The sequence below is a fragment of the Engystomops pustulosus genome, chromosome 2 (genome assembly GCF_040894005.1).
Source record: "Engystomops pustulosus chromosome 2, aEngPut4.maternal, whole genome shotgun sequence".
Taxonomy (NCBI): Eukaryota; Metazoa; Chordata; class Amphibia; order Anura; family Leptodactylidae; genus Engystomops; species Engystomops pustulosus.
The window spans coordinates 155,965,072-155,992,862 of record NC_092412.1 but is presented as its reverse complement, the minus strand read 5'-3'; the positions used below and the strand labels follow the sequence as shown (position 1 = coordinate 155,992,862).

Genomic DNA, 27,791 nt, shown 5'->3' with positions numbered 1-27,791 from the left:
AAATGAAAAGTAATTATCTGTAAGGAAATATTTGAGCCTTAGTACAGAATCAGAGTCAATAACTTCCCTTTCCAGGCAGGTCTGGCAAGCCTTCAATCCATCATGATGTGAAGTATTTGAACATAAGGATTCCACATCCATGGTGGCCAGGATGGTTCATTCTAGCAGAATACTAACAGCTTTTTATTTGTCATCAACAACTTAGGACTCTCAACTTTTATCCATTTAACATTTTTTTGACATTTGATGTCACATTCCCTTTAAACGTCAATACTACAGCTGCCTCGAGGGTTGTCGCATTGCTTGATAATTATAGGCTTTCATTTGAGTCACCTGACAACATTGCATTCCTTTATGGTATTGTGTAAAGAAAGTCTCTATGCCACACATACAGCTTTTGGAACACTTATTTCCCTAGGTATTGAAACTGGAGTGCCACTTGAACAGTTGGTTTAAGGATTTTGGTGAACAGCATCTTCGTGAACAGCCAACGATCCTGGGCATTTGACATCTAGGACTGGTTAGTACTGTTTGATAAATATATGAACCTATCATTTGTAGCATTGAAACATAGAAATGTATAGCAAAAACAATGAACTGACTAATGTTTCAGCTCTAAGCTTAGACAGAAGTACATGTATTATTGAATAAATGTTCCTTTTAGCCTGTAGAATAAACTGTAGGGTCTATGTTCCTTAGCATTATATAGTGAATTATAATAATAGCATAGGCCCACATTTATTTCTCCAATCTTAATCTAGATACATTTTTTACAGATTTTTGTAAATCTACCATCACATTCTAACTTGATTCTAACTGAGGAGCACCCAGCAGCGTGAATAAGGACATATGTTTATTTAGAGCTTTCCTCCCACAATAGACTTACAAAATCAACTTTTATCTTTATTTAAATAACACACTAGTGCTTCAAGGGGTGTCACCAGAACCTCTTCAGGTTTTGGGGTTACTGGCTCTTACACGCCCCCAAATAACACCTTTTTTTGGATCTGATGCCACCGTAAGATTTCATGCAGACATTGGGGGAAATGTGGGTACAGAGGGAAGGTTACTAATGCTTTGGGGGGTGTATGAGTCACTGAAACCAGAGCCTGAAAGGACTCTAATGAAGCCCCACAAAGCATTTGTGCTTCATCTAAATAAAGATAAAAGTTGATTTTATAGGTAAACTGCTTTAGGAACACTCCTGTTAAATGTATGTGTTTTCTAACAAAATTTTTAGTGATAGAGTAATATGTACCATAGAAATTCTCGTCTTGTATTTTTCTTTATGATCACTGATCAAAACTTTAATTTTTCACCATGTGTTTTTTTTGTTAGTGGTGTTTCTAGATCTTCATCATGTCACAAGTGCTCCTGCAACCCATGCCCTGGGTCGCAGGCGCACCCGCGTGCCTCCCTGTGCCCCCTCACGCCAGCAGCAGCTTCTCTCACCTGTCCTCGGTCCACAAACGGTCTCCATGCTCTGGCGCATGCGTCCCCGCCTGCTAGGGCGTGTGCGCGTCGTCTCTATAAGATTTTAATGGGCCAGCACGCCAATGATTGGCACTGGCCGGCCATCTTCCTTGTTAAATATCCGGCCCCTTCCTGTTTCCCCTGCCTGATATTTTTGCCTCTTGCCTCTGAGAAAGCTTCCCCTGTGATATATTTTTGTGATTATTGTGATTCCCCTCACAATATTCTAAAAATTATATCCCTGAAGAATTTTTGACATTTCAACAAGTTACCAATTTTCACACGACTTTCTTTTACGACTTTTCAATCGATTATTAAGAATTGGTATTATATTAAACAGAATTATATTAATATGCATGTTTTTCCTAATTTGTAATGTAGCATATGTTATGTATATTACGATATTAAATAATTTCTGACTGATGTATCTTTCCAGCTAAGGGTCTCACTATGCGGATCTTCCAAATACTAGGTATTGTGCTGAGCATAATCATTTCAGGTATGTGGAATTTCCATTCTCATTAAGAAATCTGTTAAGAGACAAAGAGATAATCTACAGAAAATAAACTGATTTAATATGCTTGTCTTATACTATAAGGCAATGACCTCTGACCCGTGTAGACCTCCAACAATTGCAGAACTATATTTCCTAAAATGTTGTGAATGAATGCAGGCTCGTGTCAGGCAAAAAGTTGTAGGTTTGCATTTGGAGACCTTTGCTAGAAGACATTTCAATTATTAACCCATTCAGGATAGGATTCCATAGGGCTATTTACATTTTATTTGCACAAACCCTGTGCAGATATTGCATATATACATGTCTCAGTGAGTTTCTCTAACTTGTTTATATATTAAACATAAATAGGCAGGCACAGGCAGTCCCCGGGTTACCTACAACATAGGTTCTGTAGGTTTGTTCTTAAGTTGAATTTGTATGTAAGTCGGAACTGTATACTTAATCAATGTAAGCCCAGCCAAATTTTTTTTGGTCTCTGTGACAATTGGATTTTAAAAGTGTTGGGTTGTCATTAGAACCAGGATTAACAATAGAGCTTTATTGTAGACACCAGTGATAACTGTTATAGCTGTTTATTGTAGCCTAAGGCTAAAGTACAGTAAATTACCAATATCCAGAGGTCCGTTTGTAACTAGGGGTCGTATGTAAGTCAGGTGTTCTTAAGTAGGGGACCGCCTGTACTTTAAATAGTCATTTGTATTTTTTCATATTTAATTTTAAAATTAACATGAAAAAGAAGGAAACTTCATATTTCCTTCCTAATTCCTATTTCTTTGTTTTTCTGCAGTCCATTCAGCATGTGATGTCTGTGCATCTGATGAGCACTGTGAAGACCCCACCTGCATCTGTAATTCAACACTATACAATGATACAGGTAATGTGATGAGCATAATCTTATCATTTTGTGGGGCCCTTCCTTCCCCCATGCATGTTAGTTTCCCATCTTATACTTCTACCACTTTATACTACTTAAATTTAAAGGATAATTTAGAAAAAAAATCTATTCAATTTAGGCATGCAATTGGAAGCCCTTCTGAAATTTGAATGGTTACCTCAATCTTGCTCATTCCTTCCTCTCTGTGCTGAAGACAGAGTGAATATTAGCCCCCCCCCCTCCCCTCTGCACTGCTCTGTCCAACTGACCCCCCTCACTCCCAGGCTGCAGCAGGACAGGACAGTGCAGTGACAATGTGCTCTGTGCTTCTCCACTGTGTGCATCCAGCTGCCCCATTTGCTGTGCTGCAGTTCAGGATAACTTGTAAATGTCCAGTAGGACTATTATAAAGTGTTCATATTGTTAATTGCTTGTTGTGTGCTCTATGTATGTATGTCTTTATATATGTGTTGTGATCTGCAAATATGTGTGCTGTATGTACATATGCTCATGCATCTTATATGTACTGGTGAATAAGGGGTTAAAGTAGATTTTAAAATGCCCATAAAGTTTTAAACACACTTCTTATAGAGACATAATAGAAACTCGCTCCATGTCTTCCTGATACCCCACTCTCTAGACTGCACCTGTCAGTTGCGTATGCGTAATGGATAGAGAGGGGGCCGATCTCACGGAGAAAGCATGGGTATAAAGTAGAGCGCATGCACGGCTGTTGCTTAAAAGCAAAAGTGGTATACAGAAGGTATACGAAAACGATGTACCAGTAACAAAATGAAAAGGAAGGTAAGTATTCACTAATCTCACTTGGCATTTAACCATGTGGACTTATTTGGGGTTGTGATCATGGTTCTGATATAGTCATTTCCATGGGCAATCCCCATAGTGGTGATGAGCAGTTATATATACTTGCTGTCTTCCATTTGCAAACAAAGTGCTATATACATGTTTATATGCCAAGTGAGACTGGTGGATACTTTCCTTTCTATTCATTTTGGAATAAAGTACCATTTTAACTTTTCACTTAATGTTTTCCACTCTGTTTTTGTGTGCCCGATATTCTGCATGTTTTGCTTCCCCGCTCCAGTCCGATGAAGTTCACCTTCTTCTTCGTGGTGCATGTAAGTGCTTTGTCTTGCAACACAATTTGAAAGTTAAATCCTGCGCTCAGTCCGAACCAATCGAATTATCTGATGGCAGGCCCCCGACTTGTGTTGCATGGAAGCCAGCACAGCTGCGCCAAAAACCAATCGCGTGCGACACATCCCAGCACAGACACCTGCTAAATACCTGTCAAAGCCCCAAAAAAGATGAACAGTCCCTTGAAAGTGCGATCCACAACTCATAGTAAATCAGCCACATAATCTCTCACTAGCAACAAACACACATACCCTTGTCCTACTGACAATAAATTGTGAGATGGCAGTTAAGGGAGCCAGTAAACAGTCAGCAGGTTCTGCAAAGGTAGGTGAGAATACGCAGACTCATTTCCCTTCATTTTCCCTTCTTCTGGCTGGGTCAAAGACTAGAGTCCCTATATTCCCCTCTGATGGTAGCCCTCATTATAATTATCATAGGAATGGAGATGTAAAGGAGGCTTCAATTCTTGCCACAGCATAATGGGATTCTGCATTACAATAGACGTACAATATACTATACACAAAAAGGACAGATCCACAACACAACACATATACAAAAACACAAAACCTTTAAGCCATGTCAATGTATATATTTTACACATTCAACTGTCTTTCCTGTTCGTATTTCATACTTCATCACACTTCACACCAATTGACAGCAGGGAGATGTCCATTGTTTATGTTAAATAAAATCCATAAGAGATAATTTGGTTGTCTCAGAAGTCCAGGAAAACTGCTGTTCCCACACCCATGACATTTCTGGTCCTCAACAAAACTGATGACCACTGTGGACAAATTACTGAAAGTGATGCTGTCATGTATATGGACTCTTACACATATTTTAGACACCTTTTCACAGGTTTTAAGATGTAAACTCTTAAAACATGTATATTATGTTTCACTTCCTATCTTCTTTTTAACAGGCAGTAGTCCATCACCGACACTTGACTGTACTGCTGGGATTATGAGTGTGTATATATCCAAATGTTGGCTGGAACAAAATGGATACAATAGCACATATATAAGGCTGGGAAATGACACTTGTATAGCTGCAAGAGAGATTGTAAATGACACTGCTCTCATGTCTTTGCATAGACCACTGTCTACGAATGACTGTGGTAACAACGTATATGTAAGTCAAGAATTATGAGTAAGTATTATACATAGAAACAAAATGACAGTAATTAAAGCGGTTAACCAGACCAAAACAATAAATGACCTATCAGTGGTATAGGTCAGTAATTCATAAGTGGAAATGCACAACCTGCTACCCCAACATGTTTCCTCCATGATCAACTATTGACCTAACATAGGAATAGTTAAAAGGGTTGGCCACTTTACCTCATGTTTTTTGTTATGTGTATGTGAGTGTGGGGGAACCATTTATACCGTTAGATGTATAATGGTAAATTACCTAATATTGTACCCCACACAATTACACACACATGACAAAAAAACCTGAGGTAAAGTGGCCAACCCCTTTAATTAAAAGTTTTGGTCCAGAAAACAACTTCAACATCTATGAATCCCTTGCAAGAAAAAGCAATAAACATATAGGGTGCAAGGTCCCTATAATGCTGTAAAATAAAATGTACTTAGCTGATTTTTTGGGAGTGGGAGCAGCACAAATTTTTGGTCTAAACAAAAAAAAAAAAAAAAACAGGTCAGATGAAGCGCAGGGAGCGCGAAACAGCTGTCATGTGTCTGATTACCTTGTGAGTCTACCCACGTCCTCCCTCACCCCCACACATTGATCAACATTTTTTATAAGATTTTTGTAAGTATGCATCAATAAAACAGCATTTGAAAAGGAGCAAGACTGGTGAGTGCCGATTCCACAGTTTTTTTGTTTACACCATTGGGACCTATTCACATTTAGGGAACCAGAGCACCACCAAGCCCATGATGTCAGATTAGTACCTTATAGTTTTTGGTGGTTCATGCTAAATATAATGACCATGGAGTAGTGCCATCCGACTCTCAAATCTCCCGTGCCTTGGTCTGTCGGTATCTCACATACACAAGCTTGTGCTCCTCCTCTCCCCCTCCCGTCTCCATTCACACTAGCTACTATGTCCATAGATAATGCTAGGAGATTCTACCCTCCCTAATATGTTAGGCTAGGTTTATATTGTGTTTTATGTATACGCTAAGCATATGCAGGAACAATCCCAAAGTATATCCTGAGCATATACATAGACATATATTAAGGCATATATTTTGCCTCCTCCTGCACAGTATGTAACAGACACTGTACAGAAAACATTATGTAAATTTACAGCAGACTATGTCTTTCCACCGTGCTCGGGGGAAACACTCTGATTCCTTCGGTTTCTCCTAAAACCCTGAATGATGTTTGGAGGATGTGTCTTACAGTATGTTCATACAGTGGGATATGTCCTAGACACACAGGGGCAGATTTACTTACCCGGTCTTGTCGCAATCCCCGAGGTGCGTTCTCTGACAAGGATGAAATCCAGCGGGATTCTTCAAGATCGTGCGTCCATTTTCTTGCATCTGTCACTTCCCCGCTGAAGTCCGCCAGGGTTCACCTTCTCTTTCCCGGTGTATGTGAGTGCAAAACAATTTGAAATGTAAATCCCCTGCTTAGTCCAAATCAGTCGGGTTGTCCGTCGGCCACGCCCCTCCATTTGTGTCGCATGCAAGTCTGCACAATTGTGCCAAAATCTGATCGCGTGTGCCGCAGCACAAATCGGAAATCCGACGAAAATGCGCCGTGTGGACCCTTAGTAAATGTGCCCCATAGTGTAAGGGTGTTTCAGGAATCTTACTGATGTATCCTAACAACTTATGGCAAAAATGGTATGTGAATACAGCCTTAGGGTACATTTAGACAGCCGTCTGTGGGAATATATATGCGGCCAATTCTTAGTTAATGTGCCCCATTATGCCTTCTCTGCCAGAAAACTGGCTGAGAAGATACAGTAAATCTCCCCCAGTGCAACATTACAAAGATAATTGCTCCTGACATGCTGCAGAAATTTGTCAGAGAAGCTCAGCAGCATGTTTTCATGAAAGAAACAGCAAAAACAAGAAAATCCTGAAAATTGGTATTTTTTCTTTATTTTTGCTGCAGCCATGGGCCATTGTAGACAATACAGTGTTAAATGTAATCTAGCAAAGCCTCATTTGTCAGTTGTGTGTTCATGAGCATTACATCTCCCCATGTAAACAAGGGATATGATGGTAAAAATAATGTACAGGATGCACTGATAATAATTAATGACTGTAATTGTCACTTTTGGTAATTGGCTATTTAAAGGCATGCCAACATGTGCCAATAATCGATCAAAGTGTCCTTTTTGGGCATATGCATTTTGACAAACAGCAACAATATGGATGTATTATAGATGAAACTGTGTCAAGTTCCGACTAATTGATGAAACTAAATTCAACTATATATATTATCTAATACCAGTTTTCTATTGTAATGCCCTTATGCCACATTGCAAATTACATTAATAGTATAGTAATAGACTGTTTTCATGTAAATAATTTAACTTTTTTTCTGAGATTTATTGTGCCCTAGAATTGTTTTGAATAGAAAAGTTCTAAAATCTAATAGTATTATTTTTTTCACAGATTAATTCAACACATGTCATATACTCTAATAATCTATATATCTATGGAATCTTCCAAAATTTCATAATTAACATTTCATGCATATACCCACTTTATACAAGAGTCTCAGTGAATTTTGCAATTCGTCCATTAATTGGGTAATTATCATTATGCAGTACAAAAATAATATTAATAATAATAACTATAGTACCTAAGTAAAATGTGAAACCTTCAAATCTACCTTCAAAATCAAGCATGATAAACCTGGGACACCTACTCATAGATCCAGGCACTGTGACTGTGGTAATCTTCATATATATGTTATAAATGGCCTCCTTTCTTTCTAAAATAAACAATTATGCTACTTAGTTAGAGGGGCTCAGGTGGGTGTTACCACAGCCCATCAGTTCTGCAGCATCACAGGCTGTTACAATAAGCAGAACATGCCTCCCCCTCCCCCTACTCTGCCTTTCCTCCCCCTGCCTGTGTAATCTAGCAGCAGGAGGAAGTGCAGGGGGAGGGGAGACCAGCTCTGCTTATTTTAACAGCAAGTGAAAAGACATCACTAAGGGGCTCTGGAAATACCCCCAGAGCACCTCAGGCTCATTAGAATAATGTTAAAATTACATTTTAGAAGGGGGGGCGTGGCCTGATGCCGACCTAGGAGGACGTGCACCGCGGAGCTCCCGGGACCTGGCACCCTATCACCCTTCCCAGGCAGCCATCCTCCACCTGTACCCCCTCCAGCCTGCTCCCCGGTGCCGCGGGTACCTGCCCCCACACTCCGGTGGCGGTATCGCGGCTGTCACCGGCTCCGTGCGGTCCCCTCCCGCACTCCAGCTCCTGCGGCCTCCCACGTGTCCCGCGCGGCGGCGAGACCATAGCCGCCCGACATCGCGGCTGCACACCGGAGCGGTGTTGAATACCGGGGGAGGGAACCCCCCCGTGTTGTGCCGCCGACCCGCTGTGCTGCTGACTCGACCTGTCGGGGGATCGTGGCAGCGCTCCAGCCAGCCCTGTATCCTGCCGGAGGCGCCATCTTGCTGGACTCCCCTGCGCTGCCTGAGGCCTAGGCGCGCAGGATTAACCTCTCCCTTGCCGGACTGCAGCCAGGAATAAGGTAGGGAAGTAATTCCCCTGCTGCTGCCCTCCTCTCACCTGGGGACCCCAAGCTGTGCAGCCCACCATACTCCCAGTGATCCCCTGCTCCTGGGTTTTGCTTTATATTAACCCTTGCAGTGCCGCTGCAATACTCCACGTGGGTTTGGACTGTATCTCTGCTAATTACTGGACGCTAGGCTCCTCGATTGTTTATCACTGGCCCCCCCTGCCCAGACGCCATGGGTAACCGGAGGAGAACGGCTAAATTGCAAAAAGCAGCGTCCGGAGTGTCTGCGCCTCCATCGGATGATGAATCCGTCCATGAAGATCCTCCATTCCAGTCCCTGGAACCCCTGGATGCGCAGGATTGCTCCACATCCCAAGCTGTTCTTGCACAGATACAGTCAAACGCTGCCAAAAAGTTGGGGAGATTCTCCCGCACACAGCCCTGCTCTCCTCAGGGGTCCCCAAACTCCTCTCCCTCCCTCTTTGAAGGTTCCCAGAGCCCGCCGCAGCTTGTAAGCTATGAAGAGGGTGCTGATCCGCCTGACATGGCCACTGAACTGGACCGCAAATTTGCAGAGGTGCTGGCGGCCATTAATGGGTGCCAATCCAAACTGGTCACCAAGGTGGATGAGCTGCGACAGGACTTTGTTCTATTACGACATGATGTCCACAAAGCCAAAGAGCGAATCACCGAAACTGAACGCAGAATATCTGAGGTGGAAGATGTCCAGAGGCCTATGCCGACGCAGATCAGAGAGCTCCAGCGCCAAATGTCTGCATCCATCGACAGAGCTGATGACCTTGAAAACCGTCTACGACGGAACAACGTCAGAGTGGTTGGCCTCCCTGAAAAAGTGGAAGGGTCTGACCCTGTATCCTTTTTTGAAAATTGGCTCAAAAATATGCTGCCTGCAGATACCTTCTCCCCGTTCTTCACAGTGGAAAGGGCCCATCGTGTGCCATCCCGCCCTGGCCCCCCAGGGGGTAATCCAAGACCCTTCCTGGCCCGGCTGCTGCACTTTAGGGACAGGGACTCTATCCTCAGGGCTGTCCGTACCAAGGGAGAAATTCTCTATGCCAACAGCAGAGTGTCCTTCTACCCTGATTTCTCTGCATCCGTCAGGAAACAGCGCGCACAGTTCACCGAGGTCCGTGCCCGTCTCCGTGACAAGGGGTATAAATACTCCATGATGTACCCTTCCAAGCTCCGAATTGTGGACGGACAGAAGACTCGATTCTTCACCTGCCCAACCGAAGCACTTCACTGGGCTGATGCAGCTCCACGGGCTCCAGCTGGAAGGCCCGCACCTCCTGAGTGAATGGACCCACATATCCTTTTATCTGATATGCAATGACAGTGCTGGACTTAGTCTTGAATAGATATTTAGGGGTCCCAGATCATTGTTACAGTTTTCTAATATTGGTTTACATACTGCGTACCTCACAAAATGTACCCTGTGAATGATTGTGTTCTCTTTTTTGATCACATCGACCAGTGCGCCACACATGGCACTTTCCCCTCTCCCTCCTCCTCTCCCTCCTCCCTCTCCCTCCTCCCTCTCCCTCCTCCCCCCTTTCCTGTTACCACTACCTCCCTACGTCTCCCTCCTTTCTCCCCCCCTCCCCTATCTCCTCTTTGGCTCTCGCAAAATATGGCTGCCTAATAATCTCCTGATCATTTATACATTAAGGGTTGAAGGTCCCGGGACAAATGGTGTAGGTTTGTCTTGAGTTAGGGACCACTGTTCTACTATTTGACTGTTAGTGGGTATAGGTCTGCACTACTGCTGTTAGGGTGTTAGACAGGGGGTTTGTATTCTTGGGATTGTTAGTTCAGTTCTGTTATATTTTTCACTGTTGTCTGTCTGTCTGTGTCTCTGTGGTATGAAAGGATGAATGCTTGGTTGCTCACGTCTCCTTCCCCACACCCCTTTCCCTTCCGCTAACATGTCTTCACTTAAGGTAATGAGTTGGAATGTGAGGGGACTTAACTCCAAATTCAAGAGGGCTCTGATGTTAGACGTCATTAAGCGTCAGGCCCCCCATATTGTATGTATCCAAGAGACACACCTTACGGGTCAGAAGGTCCTCTCTCTGAAGCGGGCCTGGGTGGCTAGAGGGTATCATTCCTCCTACTCTGTCTACGCTAGGGGAGTGTCCATACTCATATCCAAAGCGCTTCCCATAGAAGTCATACAGGTGGCGCCGGATCACTTTGGCCGTTTTGTGATCGTACATTGCGCCTTGTGGGGCTTTACCTTTACTATAGCGTCTATTTATGTCCCTCCTCCCTTTGATCCAGCTGTATTGCACCTAATATCCAGTAAACTGGCTGTTATGCCTCCCAGTCCGATACTCTGCATTGGTGACTTCAATGCAGTCCCTAATCCCTCCCTGGATCGTACAAGTGGTCTGGACACAGGCTCGGTCCGTCTGAATGCTCACTTCTCTAGACCTCGCCGATGTTTGGCGTTGTAAGCACCCTCAGGAGAGAGAATACTCATTCTATTCCTCTGTTCATAAGAGCTTCTCTCGGATTGATCTGGCCTTTGTCTCCCCTGATATGTTGCAGCATGTTAATCAGGTATCCTATTGCCCGCGCAGTACGTCAGACCACTCCGCCTTGCTCATCAGTCTCCTTATAGGCCCCCCCAGCGACTCCCGCTTATGGCGCCTGCACCCGGCTTGGCTCCTGTCCCCTGCGGTCCAGAGTACTGTTAGGGCAGCGCACAGCGAGTTCTGGGATGTACACTCAACCCATCCTGATCCTCTTCTAGTCTGGGACTCGTACAAGTCCTCGGTGCGGGGAGCATTCATGTCAGGTGTAGCTGGCCATAGAAAGTCTTTAAATGCGCAGGAGGAAAGGCTGACCGCCGCACTGGTGACCGCAGAAAAGGAGTATCTAAAGAAACCGAATCCGGGGAATAAAAAGACTTGGGCTCAGGCGCAGAGGAACCATCTAGCTGTAGTGAAGGAGCGCACCAGCAAGCGCCTGCTAGCCAGGGAGGCGTCTATCTTTGAATTTGGAGATAAAAATGGGAAGCTGCTTGCATATCTCTCGCGGGCTGAACGTCCTTGTGCTTCCGTTCCCTCTATCCTTAACAGTAGTGGAGCCCTGATCACAGAACCCCGGGCCATTAACATGGTATTTTATGAATTCTATTCCTCTCTTTACAGCTCCAGATTGTCCGCCTCTTCCGTCGAGATTTCCAGATTCCTTGACAGTCTTCCACTTTGGAGACTCACATCGGCACAGTCATCGGAGCTTGATGCTCCGCTCTCGGCGGAGGAGGTGGAACTGGCCATTCAATCGTTGCCCCCCGGTAAGACACCTGGACTTGACGGACTGGGTAGTGAATGGTATAGGGATAACTGCGAAACTCTGGTTCCCCATCTCCTTAGACTGTACTCCGATGCGTTTGACAGCGGTTCCCTCCCCGACTCCATGCGAGAGGCCCTTATTGTAGTTCTTCCTAAGCCGGGTAAGGACCCGCTTCTTCCCGACTCATACCGTCCAATTTCCCTCCTAAACTCAGATGTTAAAATACTAGCAAAAATTCTGGCGACAAGGCTTAACAAAGTAATATTATCCTTGGTTCACCCGGACCAGACAGGCTTTATGCCAGGGAGGGGAACTGACATAAATATACAAAGATTACACCTGAACATTGCAGAGGCAGAGAAGTCTTCGGACCCTGGGTTTATATTGTCCTTAGACAATTGTAAGGCGTTTGACTCCGTGGAATGGACATATTTATGGACCCTCTTGCCTAGAATGGGTTTTGGCCCTCGATTTACAGCATTAGTTAAACTACTGTATAACGACCCCAAGGCTAGGGTACGGACTAATCTTAACATCTCACCTACTCTCCCTATGGCTAGGGGCACTAGACAGGGTTGCCCACTATCTCCCCTCCTCTTTGCACTCGCCATTGAGCCCCTTGCTGTGGCGATCCGCCACTCCGAGGGCATTAAGGGCATTGCTAGAGGTTCTATCATTGAAAAGGTATCTCTCTATGCTGATGATACACTTGTATACCTTGGGGATGTGGGCCCCTCACTGGAATCCCTTCTGTCCTTGATAGAACGCTATGGGGGGTTCTCAGGCCTTCGGGTTAACTGGGACAAATCGGCCCTCTTTCCCTTATCTGATGTAGGGGTACACTCCCTCCCCGTCCCAGTCCAGGTGGTGTCCACATTTAAATATCTGGGAGTTCAGGTATCACGCAAGGTCCAGGCATTTACGGAGTTAAACATTACACCCCTGATAACTGCAACCGAATCGCGTCTAAAAGCCTGGTCCACTCTCCCCTTGTCTCTGTACGGGCGCATTAATATATTTAAAATGATTTTTCTTCCAAAATTCCTATACCTTTTTCATGCTTGTCCTATACTGCTTCCTAAGAGCCTATTTAAACGCCTGGACGGCATTCTCAGGTCCTTCTACTGGCAGAGTAGTGCCCCGCGATTCAGTTTAGCGCTGCTTCAGGCTCCCAAGGCTAGGGGTGGACTGGCTGCCCCGGATCTGTATCTTTATTACCTGGCTTCCCAGCTAGTATATGCCCAGTGGTGGATAGATATAGACATGGGTAATGCAGCTACTGCACTGGCTGGTGCCCTGGTAGGTTCCTACGAGGCCCTTACAAACCTGCTGTACAGGTATAAGTCCCCATCTGATACCCCACTTCCCCTACGTACGGTAGCGGTGTGCTGGCGTAGGGCACAATCCCTGGTAGAACCGAGCAGCTCTCCCCCTCTCTCGCCCAGGACTCCATTGTGGCTCAATCCGTGGCTCTCTCACTTCCTCTCCCTCCCGGGCTGGACAATGTGGGGGGCGGCGGGGGTGAAATTTGTAGGCCAGCTATTATCCCCGGAAGCAGAATTACTCAGCTTTAACGAGTTAAGGGAGAGACATACTGTACCCAATACGGCCAGCTTCCATTACACGCAACTGCGACACGCATTCAAAGCCCAATTCGGCTCCTTCAGCCTGACAGTGAAATTCTCCAAACTAGAGACTCTGATGAGTACCCCGGACCTCCCTAAGCCACTCACTCAGTGCTATGCTCTCCTACAAGAGCAAAAGTCCAGACCGTTTGATAGAGCCTGTGAACGCTGGAGACAGGATATCCCTGACTTGTCAGATGATGACTGGAGGGAGGTCGAACTGTCCTACTTCACATCTGTAGTGAGTGCGAGGGACTTCCTGATCCAATCTAAATTCCTCCATCGAGTATATTTCACCCCTGCTAGATTATTCCGCATGGGAGCAATGCCCAATGACCTTTGCTTTCGCTGTCAGGCTGAAGTCGGATCCTTCCTGCATTGTGTCTGGTCCTGCCCTAGGGTTCATGTCTTCTGGTCCGAAGTGCTGGAGTTCCTAAATCTACACTTTGATTTCCCACGATTACTGTCTCCCTCTGTGTGTCTCCTCGGCATCATAAATGAAGTTGTCAATGGCCACTATGACAAAATTTTCTTTAGGTTTGTCTTATATTACGCCCGAAAAGTGGTGGTGATGACCTGGAAGGACCAGGAGCCCCCTCCATTAAAAAGATGGATGCTACTTATTAACAGTGTCATTCCCCACTACCGATCCCTGTATGCTAACAGGAAGTGTCCCCAGAAGTTTGATCGCATCTGGTCCAGATGGTGCGCGACTCCCCATACTGCCTTATAATCCCATGTGATATATACTCCTCTCCATGATGAAGGAGACTGAGCGTGCTGGTATGTGTGTGTGTGTGTGTGTGACTGATTGTCTATGGGTCAATAGTTATTTGTGTTGTATCAAGATGTCTGGCTACAGTATCTGCTGTCATTTACTGTGTAATATCCCTCAGTTAATTTTGGAACGCAGCAAGAACCTGACTGTTACCATGGCTGTTGTATAATAATCCTGTAATGGGGGAAGGAAATATGTGACAGACAATCTTGTTCTTCGATTTTGTTTATTTTAATTGTATAAAATTTCAAAATTGCAAAAATAAATACTTTTTAAAAAAAAATTACATTTTAGAAGGAAGGAGGACATGAATAACAAATATAAGAATATTACCAAAGTCACAGTGCCTGGATCTATGAATAAGTGTCCCTGGTTTATCGTGCTGGATTCCGATGGTGCATTTTTTTAAATTTAGCTGCTGTAACAAAATTTTTTTAAAGTTTTATTTTAGCATTTAATAGACCCATTATTCTAGATATCGTGTTTTTACCCATATTTACCCTATATTAGAGACATAATATGAAGCAGAGAGAAGTAGAGCATGCATTTCCATCACATGCAGCTGGCTTTTTGTCATTGATTTTATTTTCTATCTTTTATTATGTAGGGTCACACAGATAAGCATTCCTGGTACCCTCAGTACCCTAACAGTAACAATGGTTATTTATAAAGATGTAGAGTTTTCCTCATTGTTGAATGAAAATGAGCCTGTATATGTGGAAAGCACTCTTTATGTTGCTGTGATGATACCAAATTTGGATGTTGAAAATTTTAAAATTAAAGTGCTTGATATATATGCTTCAGCCTCAGAATCTGGACCTACATACTATTTGCTGCAAGATGGGTAAGTGTCACAGTTTTATTTTGTTGCCCTACATGTAAGGCTACATTCACACTGACGTGTGCCCGCCATACCGTAGCACGGCGAGCACACGGCGGCGCCGAGGAGAGGAGTAGGGGGTGAGCGCCATATTCAGAGAAAAGATATCCTATCTTTTTGCGGGGTACGGAACGGTAAGGTACCGCACTTGTGCTACACCATACCGCTCCCATAGGGCACTGTGCGCCCTTTGCCGGCTGTGGGGGACGTATATACTCCGTATATATGCCGGACGTATATAGGCTCCCCATACGTGTGTGTGAATGCAGCCTAACTCAGTATTAATTGTGTAATAACAAGTTTAGTTTGTTGGTGTTCATGACTAGAAACTATAATCCCTATAAAGGTAGTTTTAAATATTATTTGGCAAGTTATAGGTGTTTTTCACAGATTATATACAAAAATTGGTTACTTTATCACCAAGATATCTATGATAGCTGTATGTATTTAAAAGTCCTACTAAAGACTGCAAGGTAGCTGTAGCCCCTGTAACTCTAATAAATTGAATTCAGATGATCATTATGTACCTTTTTGAGGATACCACCAGTATTGTCTTGCCACCACCCACTGACGGTAAGCTGCTGGCAATACTGGTGGTGTCATCAGTTTGGGTTTTCAATTGAGAACAAAATAAAGGTCATGTTTTAAGGAAGCAAGTGTTCTCACATATACAATTACAGTGAACTACACCCTGGCTTTGATGTTGTGTGGTGCCAATGTATTGAATGTTCTTATTCTCCATCTGCAACTTGCAGCACAATTTAACTTTTAGCTGACAAAGAAAACCCAGCTTTGCTCGTTATCACAATTCATAATCACAACCTCCAGAGATTCCAGTTTCACATGGTTACACTTGTAATTGTAATATCCACTATTTGATTTGGTATGATAGATTTGTATCATATTTTTATATGTATCTAATTTTTTTTGGAAAGATGTCCAACCAGTGGATTAACTGCCGAACTCATGGCAGTGATAAGCAATGGAGAGTCCTCTGAATCGCGGTTTGCAATGAAAGTCTTTCAGATATCTGGATTTTATACAGTCAATCTGAAGGCTGTACTTAAACTCTGCACAGATGATTGTCAAACAGTAAGTCTCTATCAACAGTAAAGATGATTTCTCTATTAAAGGGGTAATCCAGGAATAAGCATATTTCATATACAAATGGGTCATTAAAATATATGATAGTTATTTAAAATTAGTTGTTATTTAATGAAGAATGAAAATGCTACTGGCCCTTTAATCAGTCTATTCATTTTGTCCCTGTGGAGGAGACACAGCACAGAAGATGGCTGCTAGTCACATGTCCACATCACATGTCCTGCACCTGCCTGGACAGGTCATGTGACCATCACTTTCTTTGGCTGTAGTGGGTTGGTTGCAGTGCATCCAGTATGGTCATTGTTATGGTGAGACGTCATCTCAGGAAGGTAATGTGCAGCAAGGGCAGTTACACATCATTACTATGGTAACAGAGCAAGAAAGTCTGTTAGAACATCACAGGGAGCAGAGAGGGAGGAGGAGTTACTGAGAACTAAAGAATCCTAGAACCTGTAATTTCCAGTGTTGGCCATCTTGTTGATAACTCTGCATACTTAAGAGAGGCCATACATTTTGTAAATCCTAAAATCAAACTATTAAAGCTCCATTTTGTGACTAATGACATTGAGTTTTGTTATATTCATTTATTTATATCATCGTGGGTTTTTGTGTCAGGCATTCATATTCACCGAATACACCGAATCTCAGGACAGAAAAATATCTCATTATCCTTGCATTTCTACAACATGTTATACATATTGTTATACAAAGGAAAATTGGAACTTGCACAGTATCTACTTTAAAGACTTTGATGATTTCATAGCAGTCCTTTTAAAAACATACATTGATCTGTTATCACATCAATGGGAGTCTATAATGCAGAATCCTGTGTTTAAACTCTTGACACTCAGTGACCAATAGATCCCTCGCTGAGCGTCAAGAGGTCAACACAAGGTTTGATAAGGGCTTGGTAAGTTAACACTGAATGACTGATATCTCTGTTGTTGTGCTGATGCCAATTCAGCTCATCGTCAGAAGCTGAGGTGGCATCATGAAACAAGGAGTGTCAGCTATAAACCTTTTAAATTCTGCGGTCGACGACACATGTCAGATAACAAAAATACTGTGCCTTAACGTATAGACCGGCCGCGTCCTAAAGGGGTTAAAATGCTGCAGTGTATTGAGCCTGTGCCAGTGCATTTATTGGTCAAGATGCAGCTCAGTCAAAGAAATACAGTATAAGACTCTTCTTGCTGAGTGGGAAGTAAACGGCTGCAAGGCACCACAACCTTCATTTTGCCTCAGAATAATTATCTATTTTCTTTCAGTATATAACATTCAATGAGCATTTTAAAATCAATCTATTATTCTCTATTACAGAATTGTACAGTAGGAGGCAGATCAGCATCCAGTCGGGACCAGACAGTTTTAGTTAGTTTATTTCTAACTGCAGGTATGTGATATCCTAATAGAGACAGATTAAGTTGTTCCCTATTAGTAGGCGCTAATTCCTATTAAGTAAAGAAAACTATAAATGAATCCCTAAAAACTATGCTTTTGGAGATGAGGATTAATTTAAAAACTGAAAAGAACATGGTCCTTTAAAGAGTTAACTGTAACTAACGTTATCAGTGCATCATATGAACATTGCAACCCCTTTAATCTACCATTTAAGTCACCTTAATAGGTCACAAGATGGGATAAAGATGGGACTATAGGGATTTATCACCTCGTTGGTTGGTTTTTTGCATCACTTTATGAGACTTTTTTTTCTCAACTGAGACAAAGAAGTTTAATAAAGTAGTATAAGAAGCAAGATATTGGTGATAAATAACCCCCTAAGTTGTTGACATACAAGAGTGACTTAAGTTTGCACAAAAGGCCACACATTTGGCCCTGATGTGAACATTAAAGGGGTATTCCAGGAATCAGCATAATTCATATACAAGTGGGCACTCAAAATATAAGCTAATATGTAATTAGTTGTTATTTAAAATGTTTCTCCCCTTAGCAGAAAATGCTGGTGACATAGACTGTAATGAAGAATTAAAATGTTACTGGCCCTTTAATCAGTCCGTTAATTTCCTCCGCGCGGTCCGTTGCAGCAAGGAAGATGGCCGCTGGTCACATGTCCACATCACATGTCCTGGGCAGGGTCATGTGATCACCTCTGAGTTTGGCTGTAGTCGGTTGGTTGCAGTGCATCCAGTATGGCCAGTGTTGTGGTGATGGCAGTTACACATCATTACTATGGTAACAGAGCAAGAAATCCTATTACATCATCACTGGGGGCAGAGCATAAGTGGTAGGAGGAGTTACTGAGAACTAAAGGATCATGGAACTTGTAGTTTCCAGTGGCGGCCATCTTAGTGATAACTCCGCCTACTTTAGAGAGGCCATAAATTTTGTAAATCATAAAATCAAATTATTTAAGCTCCGTTTTGTGACTAATGACATTTAGTATTGTTGTATTCATTTATTTACATCATCATGGGTTGTTGTGTCAGACGTTCATATTCCCGGAATACCCCTTTAACTTAAACCATCTGTATTTGCTTTGTTTATTTTCCATCATCCACTGTAAGCAGCAGACAGGTAGATATCCCAACCTCTTTTTAAGGGCTATTACCGGTACTTGCCGGCCAACTGAAACTGAAATTTTATACACCAAAACAAACAGGCATACGTCCCTGAGCATAAAATGAGCGGATGCTAGGAAAGGAGTGCACTCCATGAAATCAACAATTCTGTACTTTCTACACTCCCCTTCACTACAGTCCCAGACATAGAAGTGACACTTTTCTTTTTAGAATCAATTCATGTGCTTACCTCTAAACTGAATTAGATTAATATAACTAGTTGTGTAAAAATCTTCTAAAGGCTTGTTCACGTGGCACATATTAGATTGGAATTTGAAATGGCAGTCCACCCCAAATTCCAATACAAAAGCTGCCTCTCCTTTCTGTGACAAATAGCTGGACAAGTCTCAGCAGTAATTAGTTACACTGGACTCACCAAAGTGTTATCAGAAAAATAATTACAGTATTAGTGGGAAGCAGATTCTGGGTGGATTTTAGTAATGTAGCTTTTAAAGACAAAACCTTGCTAAAACTATGCCTGTGTTTTCACAGTGCTTTCCTAATGTCTTCAGACAATGCTTTAAACTGCCTCAGCATCTTCAAGAATGGCATGCATTTGATCAATTCTCAAATCTTGTTAAAAAGCAAAATGAAAGTTATAGGTAAATCGGATCACATTTGGGGTAGGATGATTGAATGTTATCTCAAAGACAAAAAACACAATAAACATGATAAGCAGTGATAGATACAATATCTAAAAAAGAATATTTTGTCACATCAAGAAGGAAAATATTGCTCAATTATATCAGATAGGAAGGAACAGCCTTGACAATTTGCTCATGGAGATTCATGAACTTATAAAGCCATACGTTTTGAGAACTGATTGATTGTTTTAAGATATAGTGAAAACATTGGTTTAATTTTTCTCTGCTGTTTTGCTTGTTTTTCAGATGATCAATATATGTATGGCTCTGCAAATAGTAAGTATACTGTTCTTCTTACGTGAAAACATGGTTTGTTGTTTGTGTAACTCCCATTGAAATGAAGTGAGAGACATATAAGATTTAAAGGGAACCTGTCACCAGGAGACCCATTTTTAGCACTCCCCTAGTCCCCACAGAGCATAGTACATAGACTGCCAAAGTGTTTTTGTATAAAAAATTGGTTTTACAGAAAAAAAGATATGTTATATTGTACCTTTCATTAGCATCTGCTGTGTGACTAGGCAGTTGCCAAAAGGGAGGGTCTGGAAAGAAGCAGTTCCCCCTCACCCTTGGGGAACAGCTTCTCCATGTGACCTTTTCAAATATATGAAAACACCCATCACTTGGCTTAGCGACACCCCCTGCTCCTCTATAGCCAATCCCGAGTGTGGGGAGTTATTCATATATTGGCAACTGCCTTGTCACACAGCAGATGCTAATAAAAGGTACAATATAACATATCTTTTTTTCTGTAAAACCAATTTTTTATACAAAAACACTTTGGCAGTGTATGTACTATGCTCTGTGGGGACTGGGGGAGTGCTAAACATGGGTCTCCTGGTGACAGGTTCCCTTTAATACCCCACTTGGTTGCGTAGGCCAGTAGCTGCTTTACTAGGCAGGACATGGATATTTCAATGGATATTTTGGACTATTTTGGAGTGCAAGGGTGGCATTTCAGCTGTTTTGGACTCTTAGTCTCTCATGTCATGTCTGAGCCACATGTCTGGGGGGGGGGGGGCATTGAAATTAATTTGTCTGTGTGCCATCAGTTAAAAAATTGGATAGCACACAGAAGAAAACAGTGTTCATGCGCATGATGAAAGTCTGTAGTTTTTACAGGAGTTACAAAGTTGTGTCTTCGAAATGCTGCAAAAAAAAAAAAAAAGCTGAATGTTTCTGTTTGTAGAAACACCCTTAGATTAGTTACTAACAACAATGCTTATAAATTTTATGAGACATTTTGAATTTTGTAAATACCTATATATTCATTTAAAATTAAAATTGATGAACCTTTCAATTCTCAGATCTGTGTGAACTAACTCCTGAGTTTTTTGTAATTTTTTTTTTTACAGATCTCACTGTGTCATGGATATTGAGCTCAATACTTCTTTCGATATTCTTTGTGAGATTGATTTAAATGCACAGTATACAGTACTCTGAATTCCCTGGTGCTATAACATTAAACACAGATACCTCCTGCCATGTTTATACTGCACACTGGTATACTGGTACACTTCTATGAAATGTCTTCTGTTATCAGTTTCAGTCAACAAAATAATACTATTCTACCATTGCATAAATTCCTGGAACCTCTGACAATGACACAAACATAATTCATAAATAAATTGCCTCTGTGTATGGTATGCACTTTCTACAACGCCCCTTTTTTATGTTATTTTTATTATTTCAGAATGTTCACCTAATGTAATGAACAATGGTCAGAGGGCATTTCCACCGGAAAGATTATTATTGGCTGTTCAACACAATAGCAGGATTTATACCACAGTTCTGGGCCCCAGCACTTGCCTGGGTATGCCCAGTGCTGGTGACCGCCCTCCCTGTGTACATGAGAGTCTGGCTATTGGGGCTGAGCTACTGAAATTAACACAACTTTACTATTTTACTTTTTGTGATGTCTGTTTTGTATGGAATTCTCAGGCCTAAAATTAATAAATATACTTTATTTAAGACTATTATTCCTCCATGGCTGTTTATGTGGCTTTTATGGAACCATTGCTTGGGTGCCTACCTTAAAAAAAGAACTACTTTGCAAAGCACATTGTGTGAATTCATCATGCTGTATGTTCTCCAACCTGTTTCTGACATGCAACATCCTCTAACATTCTCCAGCCATGGGACTTGGCAGCAGTTGTGACCCCTCCTTTTTCATTTGTATTGTTTTATGTATTAGAACACATAAAACATGAAGATTTTTTTTTTAAATCAGATTCTCAGAAGGTCTGCAAATTAGGTAAATAAACTGTAAGGTTTAAAATAGGTCACAGGAATTAAGATGATAAGTAGCGCACAGGTTCTGCTAATTAAATGCTCTTGATTAATTGTTCATCAGCCAATGCAACCACCTTTATAAAAGCAGAAGTTTTACCACTTTGCTATTCTGGTAATTTCAGGAATGTGTTAAAACAATACCAATGAAAAGGCCATTATGCATTTTCATAGAAAAGAAATAGTTACAGCTCCTCAATCTACGAAGGGTTAAAAGGCCATCATTCCAAAATGAGAAAGAATTATTCACATACGAAAAGATTCAGAGAGAATTTCTCATTGGACATAATTAACCAGCACATTTGTCCCAAGGTCAGACCATGCAATGCCCAGAGAAAATACAAAAATCTCCATAGCTACATTGCAGACTCCTCTTGGTTAACATGTTACCTGTTCAGGTAAAATTGAAATTCAATTATGATATCATTGAAAATATTATCAAAAGTCGCAAAAAATGACACCACCCACAGCTCCATACACCAAAGTATAAAAAAGTTATTAGCGCCAGAAGATGCCAAAATCCCAAAAAAATTTGTACAGGAGGTTTTAATTTTTTAAATGTATGAAAACATTATAAAACCTATACAAATTTGGTATCCGCGTAATCGTATTGACCCAAAGAATAAAGTAGACATGTCATTTGGGGGGCTCAGTGGAAGCCGTAAAATCCAAGCCCACAGGACTCAAATGCGTTTTTTACCATTTTCACTGCATTTGGAATGTTTCCCGTTTTTCCCGTTTCCCAGTAAATAGCATAAAATATTCAATACCATCACTATGAAGTGCAGTTTGTTACACAGAAAACAAGCCGCCACACAGCTCTTTACGTGTAAAAATAAAAAAGTTATAGATTTTTGAAGGTGGGGAGTAAAAAATGGAAATGAAAAAACAATAAAGGCCCTGGTCTTGGTTAACAGATCCCTGTGATTTTGAGATTGTTTTCTCATGAGACATTATAGTTTATAATGTATAATTTGTAAATTTTTTTTGAAAAAATTACAAATTTCAAAGTTTCAAATGTTCTACTTTTTAGACAAAGTCATACCACAATTTTTTTCTTTCTAGAAACTTTTTGCCATTCATCTTCTTTAGATTTCCATAGCAGTAGAAACCCGTAAGAACTGACCCTATTTTGAAAACTACACCCCTCCATAAATTAATCCAGGGGTATAGTTAGCATTTTAACCCCACAGGTGGACCCCAAATAAAATGCATAATGGGTAGTGCATAGTACAAAATATCCATTATGTCACATGAGATAAACACCTCAAAGATCATGATGCATGTTCTCCCGGGTATGGCAATACTCCATATGGAGCAATAATCTACAGGCTGGGCACACGGCAGGGCTTAGAAGGGAGGGTGCCACATGAAGTATAAGCTGTGCATAGTACATCAGGGTAAAATCTACATCTAAAAGGTACAGGGATATGTGATAAATACGGAAGCAATCTTCATACATAGTCCTGTTTTTGGGGGCATGTTGCACAATGGTAAATGATGTCCTTCCAAATTCATTTTTTGGTGCACACCATGCAGCTCTACTGTGTCCTTCTTGGCAGTTTGGGGATCATCTCCTGGAAAAAGCTGCCCTGGTACAATGCATGATGTGGCCGCGCTTCCACAAGTGCTGGCGCTCCCCCCAGAAAAATTAGATAATGTAAACCAAAAAAATTACACAGATAAACAGCCTAGCCGGCACACAGAAGAAGATGAAATAATGTGCACCCAACTACGGGTACACCTACAGGCGCTCTGGGAGGGAAAAAAAACCTGATGTGCACCACTCAAAAAGGCGCTGCAAATGCACCTGGCTTGCCCTTAGACACCCTAACTACCACTAAAGATATGTGCAGCGCTATTCACCCAGCACACTAAAAAGTGTGTCCAGTGCAGAACAACTCTAACACAGTGCACTGAAAAGTGTGTTTGGGTTCTGAAGGGACAGACAGGAGATGGGAAAAAAAACGAAGGACAAGTGTGATCACACAATGTGATTACGCAGGAGGGGACAGATAGGGATCAGACAGTACAATAGTGATTTTGGTGTAAAGGAAACTCTCAGCTCCTCTCTCCAGCTATACCATACTGAAATGGTGCTGCTGGAGGGAGGAGGTAGCAGTTAAAACCTTATTTTTCAGCCCCAAAGCACTGCAATTGACCAGTCAGACATGACTGGCTAATCGCAGCAATAAGTGGGCAAGACCTATCTAGTTATCTGGGTAACATCAGTAATAGGTTCTCCTGCCTCCGTTACCTGAGTCCACAATATCACCATGTCATGTGACATGGTTACACGGAATGCAACGGGTGCACTGGTGCTGTACCAAGAGGTTAAAGGAAATCTACCATTTGTTTTCATGCATTTTGAGAATGCTGTAGCGACACTTATGCGGAAACATATCTTGCTTAATCCCTGATCCAAGTGTTTTTGTTTAAAAAACAATTATAAAATTGTTGGAAGCTTGGAAAAGCTGGGTTGCATGCTGGCTGCCATTCATAAACACATTCTATGATGCTTCCTGAACCGTTCAGACAGGATTTATGAACTTAAGCTGGATGACTCATACACAGCAGCTGGAGGATGGTGCAGCAATTATTTACTTCTGCCTGTCAGGGACAACACAGCGATTACATCATTCTCTGGAGCAGTGCATAAGTAATATAAGAGGAAAAGCGCCAGAGCAGTCACAAGATCAATGAGAAAGATTATAAAAAACGCTGAGAATATAATTGGTGTAAAAATGGAGAAATAGGAGAGTATCAATCTCATCCATTGCACACTCAATTGCAGCAAAGTGGTTTCAGTGGAAGAATGAAAGAAATTAAATGTAGGACGGATAGATACAAAAAATCATTATAAAAAAACAAGACAAAGGAAAAAAAAGGCAGCACACCAGATTGTTGTGAAAAAATACCTTAGTGGATTTATTCCATGTGAAAGAGCAACGTTTCGGCTCCAAACAGTTAGCCTTTCTCAGGCTGAATATCCCTGATTGTGTACAGATATATAAACATAATGGAGGAGGTCATGTGATCATTATTGACCAATACAGACAAAGTGCAAAGTTCAAGCAATGTGAAAAGTTCAAACAATCATAATGCTGATAAAATTTACTAAAATACAAATATCAAATAGATACATCATTAGATTAAAGTGCAGTGCATGTGTCTCACCATGGTATATGTATACAAATATAGTTTTAGAATACAACGTGAACATCCATTGATCTGTGTGAACACTGACATAGTAAAAGTGAAAAAAAATCTTTAAAAAATCCATAGTTAACAAGCCATAAACCAAGTCCCCATCGTCTCACCACCTTATATCAAAAGAAGAGCTAGTAATAGCCGTATACACCATCGCACTGGGCTTGTACGCATGGTGAAACGCACACCGGGAATGGCGACCGCGGGTGTGCGGATCGGCACATTGTAAGTCTATGGGCAGAACCACTGCCAATCAAAAGACTGACAGCAGCTGATGTCAATAGACAAAAAATATATAGAGAGAGGATCGCATCGCTGGAACCATGAGCAAGTAAATAGATGCGTAATGACCATATGTATGTTAGTATTCACACTGCAGTATGGACCAGTCGGTCCGAACAATAAACTGTGGGGGAAACGCACCATGGCAACCTGTGTATCGGCAAGATGTACATATTAGCCACACAGAAAACGCGTAATGACCGCAAGTGAACCGCAATTATTGTGAATAGTGCCTAATAAGGCTGGAGGTGCCAGTTTATGTCTAACCCCTTCCCAGGGGAAAAAACAAAGAACGGCAAATTACCTCTGTTTTAGTGGTAATAACCACAGCGGTGACAAAACATTAGGTGCTGACTAGAGATGAGCGAACATACTCGTCCGAGCTTGATGCTCGATCGAGCATTAGCGTACTCGTAACTGCTCGTTGCTCGGACGAGTATTTCGCCCGCTCGAGAAAATGGCAGCTCCCGCCGTTTTGCTTTTTGGCGGCCAGAAACAGAGCCAATCACAAGCCAGGAGACTCTGCACTCCACCCAGCATGACGTGGTACCCTTACACGTAGATAGCAGTGGTTGGCTGGCCAGATCAGGTGACCCTGGGATAGACTAGCCGCTGCCCGCGCTGCTCGGATCATTCTCTGTCTGGATGCCGCTAGGGAGAGAGCTGCTGCTGCTCAGGGAAAGCGTTAGGGTGTTCTATTAGCTTACTGTTAGGCAGGAGTGATTCTTAAAGAACCCAACAGCCCTTCTTAGGGCTACAATAACGTTATAATTTTTTTTTTTTTTATTTGCAGCTAGTACCATATTGTGAGGAATTAGCAGGGGGACTTGCTACCGTTGTGTTTAGCTCTTAGTGACACACATATCCACCTCAAACACCAAAGTGGGAAAATTTATTAGGGGTTTGAGTAGAATTAGGCACAGTCTGCCAGTTTCTTTTTATTTTACGTTTATTTTTTTCATAACTCAGCGTCATCTCATCTGGCATAGTAGTGTGCTGTAATACTTGGCTAGAAAATAGCCATAGGAGAATGCAAACGTCTTAATTACGCCTGCAGTAGCGTTATATATATTTGATTTCTGGTTGATCTGCTGGTGGCTGTACTTGCTGCAGTGCATCTACTATCAAATTGGGAGCAATTTGGAGTCAGACTTGCGACCACTGTGTTTTAGTGACGCACATATCCATCGCAAAGACCGAAGTGGGAAAATTTATTAGGGCCCGGGGTTGTATTTCAATTAGGCCCAGTCTGCCAGTTTTTTTTATTTTACGTTTATTTTTTTCATAACTCAGCGTCATCTCATCTGGCATAGTAGTGTGCTGTAATACTTGGCTAGAAAATAGCCATAGGAGAATACAAACGTCTTAATTACGCCTGCAGTAGCGTTATATATATTTGATTTCTGGTTGATCTGCTGGTGGCTGTACTTGCTGCAGTGCATCTACTATCAAATTGGGAGCAATTTGGAGTCAGACTTGCGACCACTGTGTTTTAGTGACGCACATATCCATCGCAAAGACCGAAGTGGGAAAATTTATTAGGGCCCGGGGTTGTATTTCAATTAGGCACAGTCTGCCAGTTTCTTTTTATTTTACGTTTATTTTTTTCATAACTCAGCGTCATCTCATCTGGCATAGTAGTGTGCTGTTATACTTGGCTAGAAAATAGCCATAGGAGAATACAAACGTCTTAATTACGCCTACAGTAGCGTTATATATATTTGATTTCTGGTTGATCTGCTGGTGGCTGTACTTGCTGCAGTGCATCTACTATCAAATTGGGAGCAATTTGGAGTCAGACTTGCGACCACTGTGTTTTAGTGACGCACATATCCATCGCAAAGACCGAAGTGGGAAAATTTATTAGGGCCCGGGGTTGTATTTCAACTAGGCACAGTCTGCCATTTCCTTTTTTATTTTACGTTTATTTTTTTCATAACTCAGCGTCATCTCATCTGGCATAGTAGTGTGCTGTAATACTTGGCTAGAAAATAGCCATAGCAATAGGATAGCATCGTTTGGTTTTAAAAACTAAAAAACACAAAAAAAAAAAAAAAAAAAAAAGTAAAAAAAAAAATACAAGTTATAACTCTCATTTTCAAAATGTTTAACCCGAGGGCTAGGGGTAGAGGACGAGGGCGGGGACGTGGGCGTCCAACTACTGCAGGGGTCAGAGGCCGTGGTCCTGGGCGGGGTGAGACACCACCTGCTTATGAGGGAGCAGGGGAACGCCGCAGAGCTACACTCCCTAGGTTCATGTCTGAAGTTACTGGGACTCGTGGTAGAGCACTGTTGAGGCCAGAACAGTGCGAACAGGTGATGTCGTGGATTGCCGACAATGCTTCGAGCAATTTGTCCACCAGTCAGT

The 27,791-nt window shown here is 42.0% G+C and overlaps 1 protein-coding gene across 2 annotated transcripts; it reads left to right on the top strand.

Annotated features, from left to right (window-relative positions):
• The first annotated feature begins 381 nt into the window (after positions 1 to 381).
• LOC140116629 (uromodulin-like) lies at positions 382 to 21,549 on the top strand. Of its 2 annotated transcripts, XM_072133101.1 has the most exons (10): positions 382 to 520; positions 1,910 to 1,972; positions 2,778 to 2,864; positions 4,945 to 5,153; positions 7,625 to 7,761; positions 15,043 to 15,279; positions 16,251 to 16,407; positions 17,740 to 17,812; positions 19,889 to 19,918; positions 20,998 to 21,549. In XM_072133101.1, the coding sequence occupies exons 2-10, from the start codon at positions 1,924 to 1,926 to the stop codon at positions 21,060 to 21,062; spliced, it is 1,044 nt and encodes a 347-aa protein (XP_071989202.1). In that variant the 5' UTR covers positions 382 to 520; positions 1,910 to 1,923; the 3' UTR covers positions 21,063 to 21,549. The 2 variants fall into 2 exon arrangements, with proteins under 2 accessions (XP_071989202.1, XP_071989203.1); XM_072133102.1 differs by lacking the exons at positions 382 to 520; positions 1,910 to 1,972; positions 2,778 to 2,864 and adding an exon at positions 4,302 to 4,346.
• The last annotated feature ends 6,242 nt before the right edge of the window (positions 21,550 to 27,791 follow it).

Excerpts from the sequence above, each read along its gene's own strand:
- LOC140116629 (XM_072133101.1), top strand. The coding sequence starts at position 1,924 with ATGCGGATCTTCCAAATACTAGGTATTGTGCTGAGCATAATCATTTCA. Across the intron at positions 5,154-7,624 it reads ACTGTGGTAACAACGTATAT|ATTAATTCAACACATGTCAT; the intron begins GTAAGTCAAGAA and ends TTTTTTTCACAG. Across the intron at positions 7,762-15,042 it reads GCAATTCGTCCATTAATTGG|GGTCACACAGATAAGCATTC; the intron begins GTAATTATCATT and ends TTTATTATGTAG.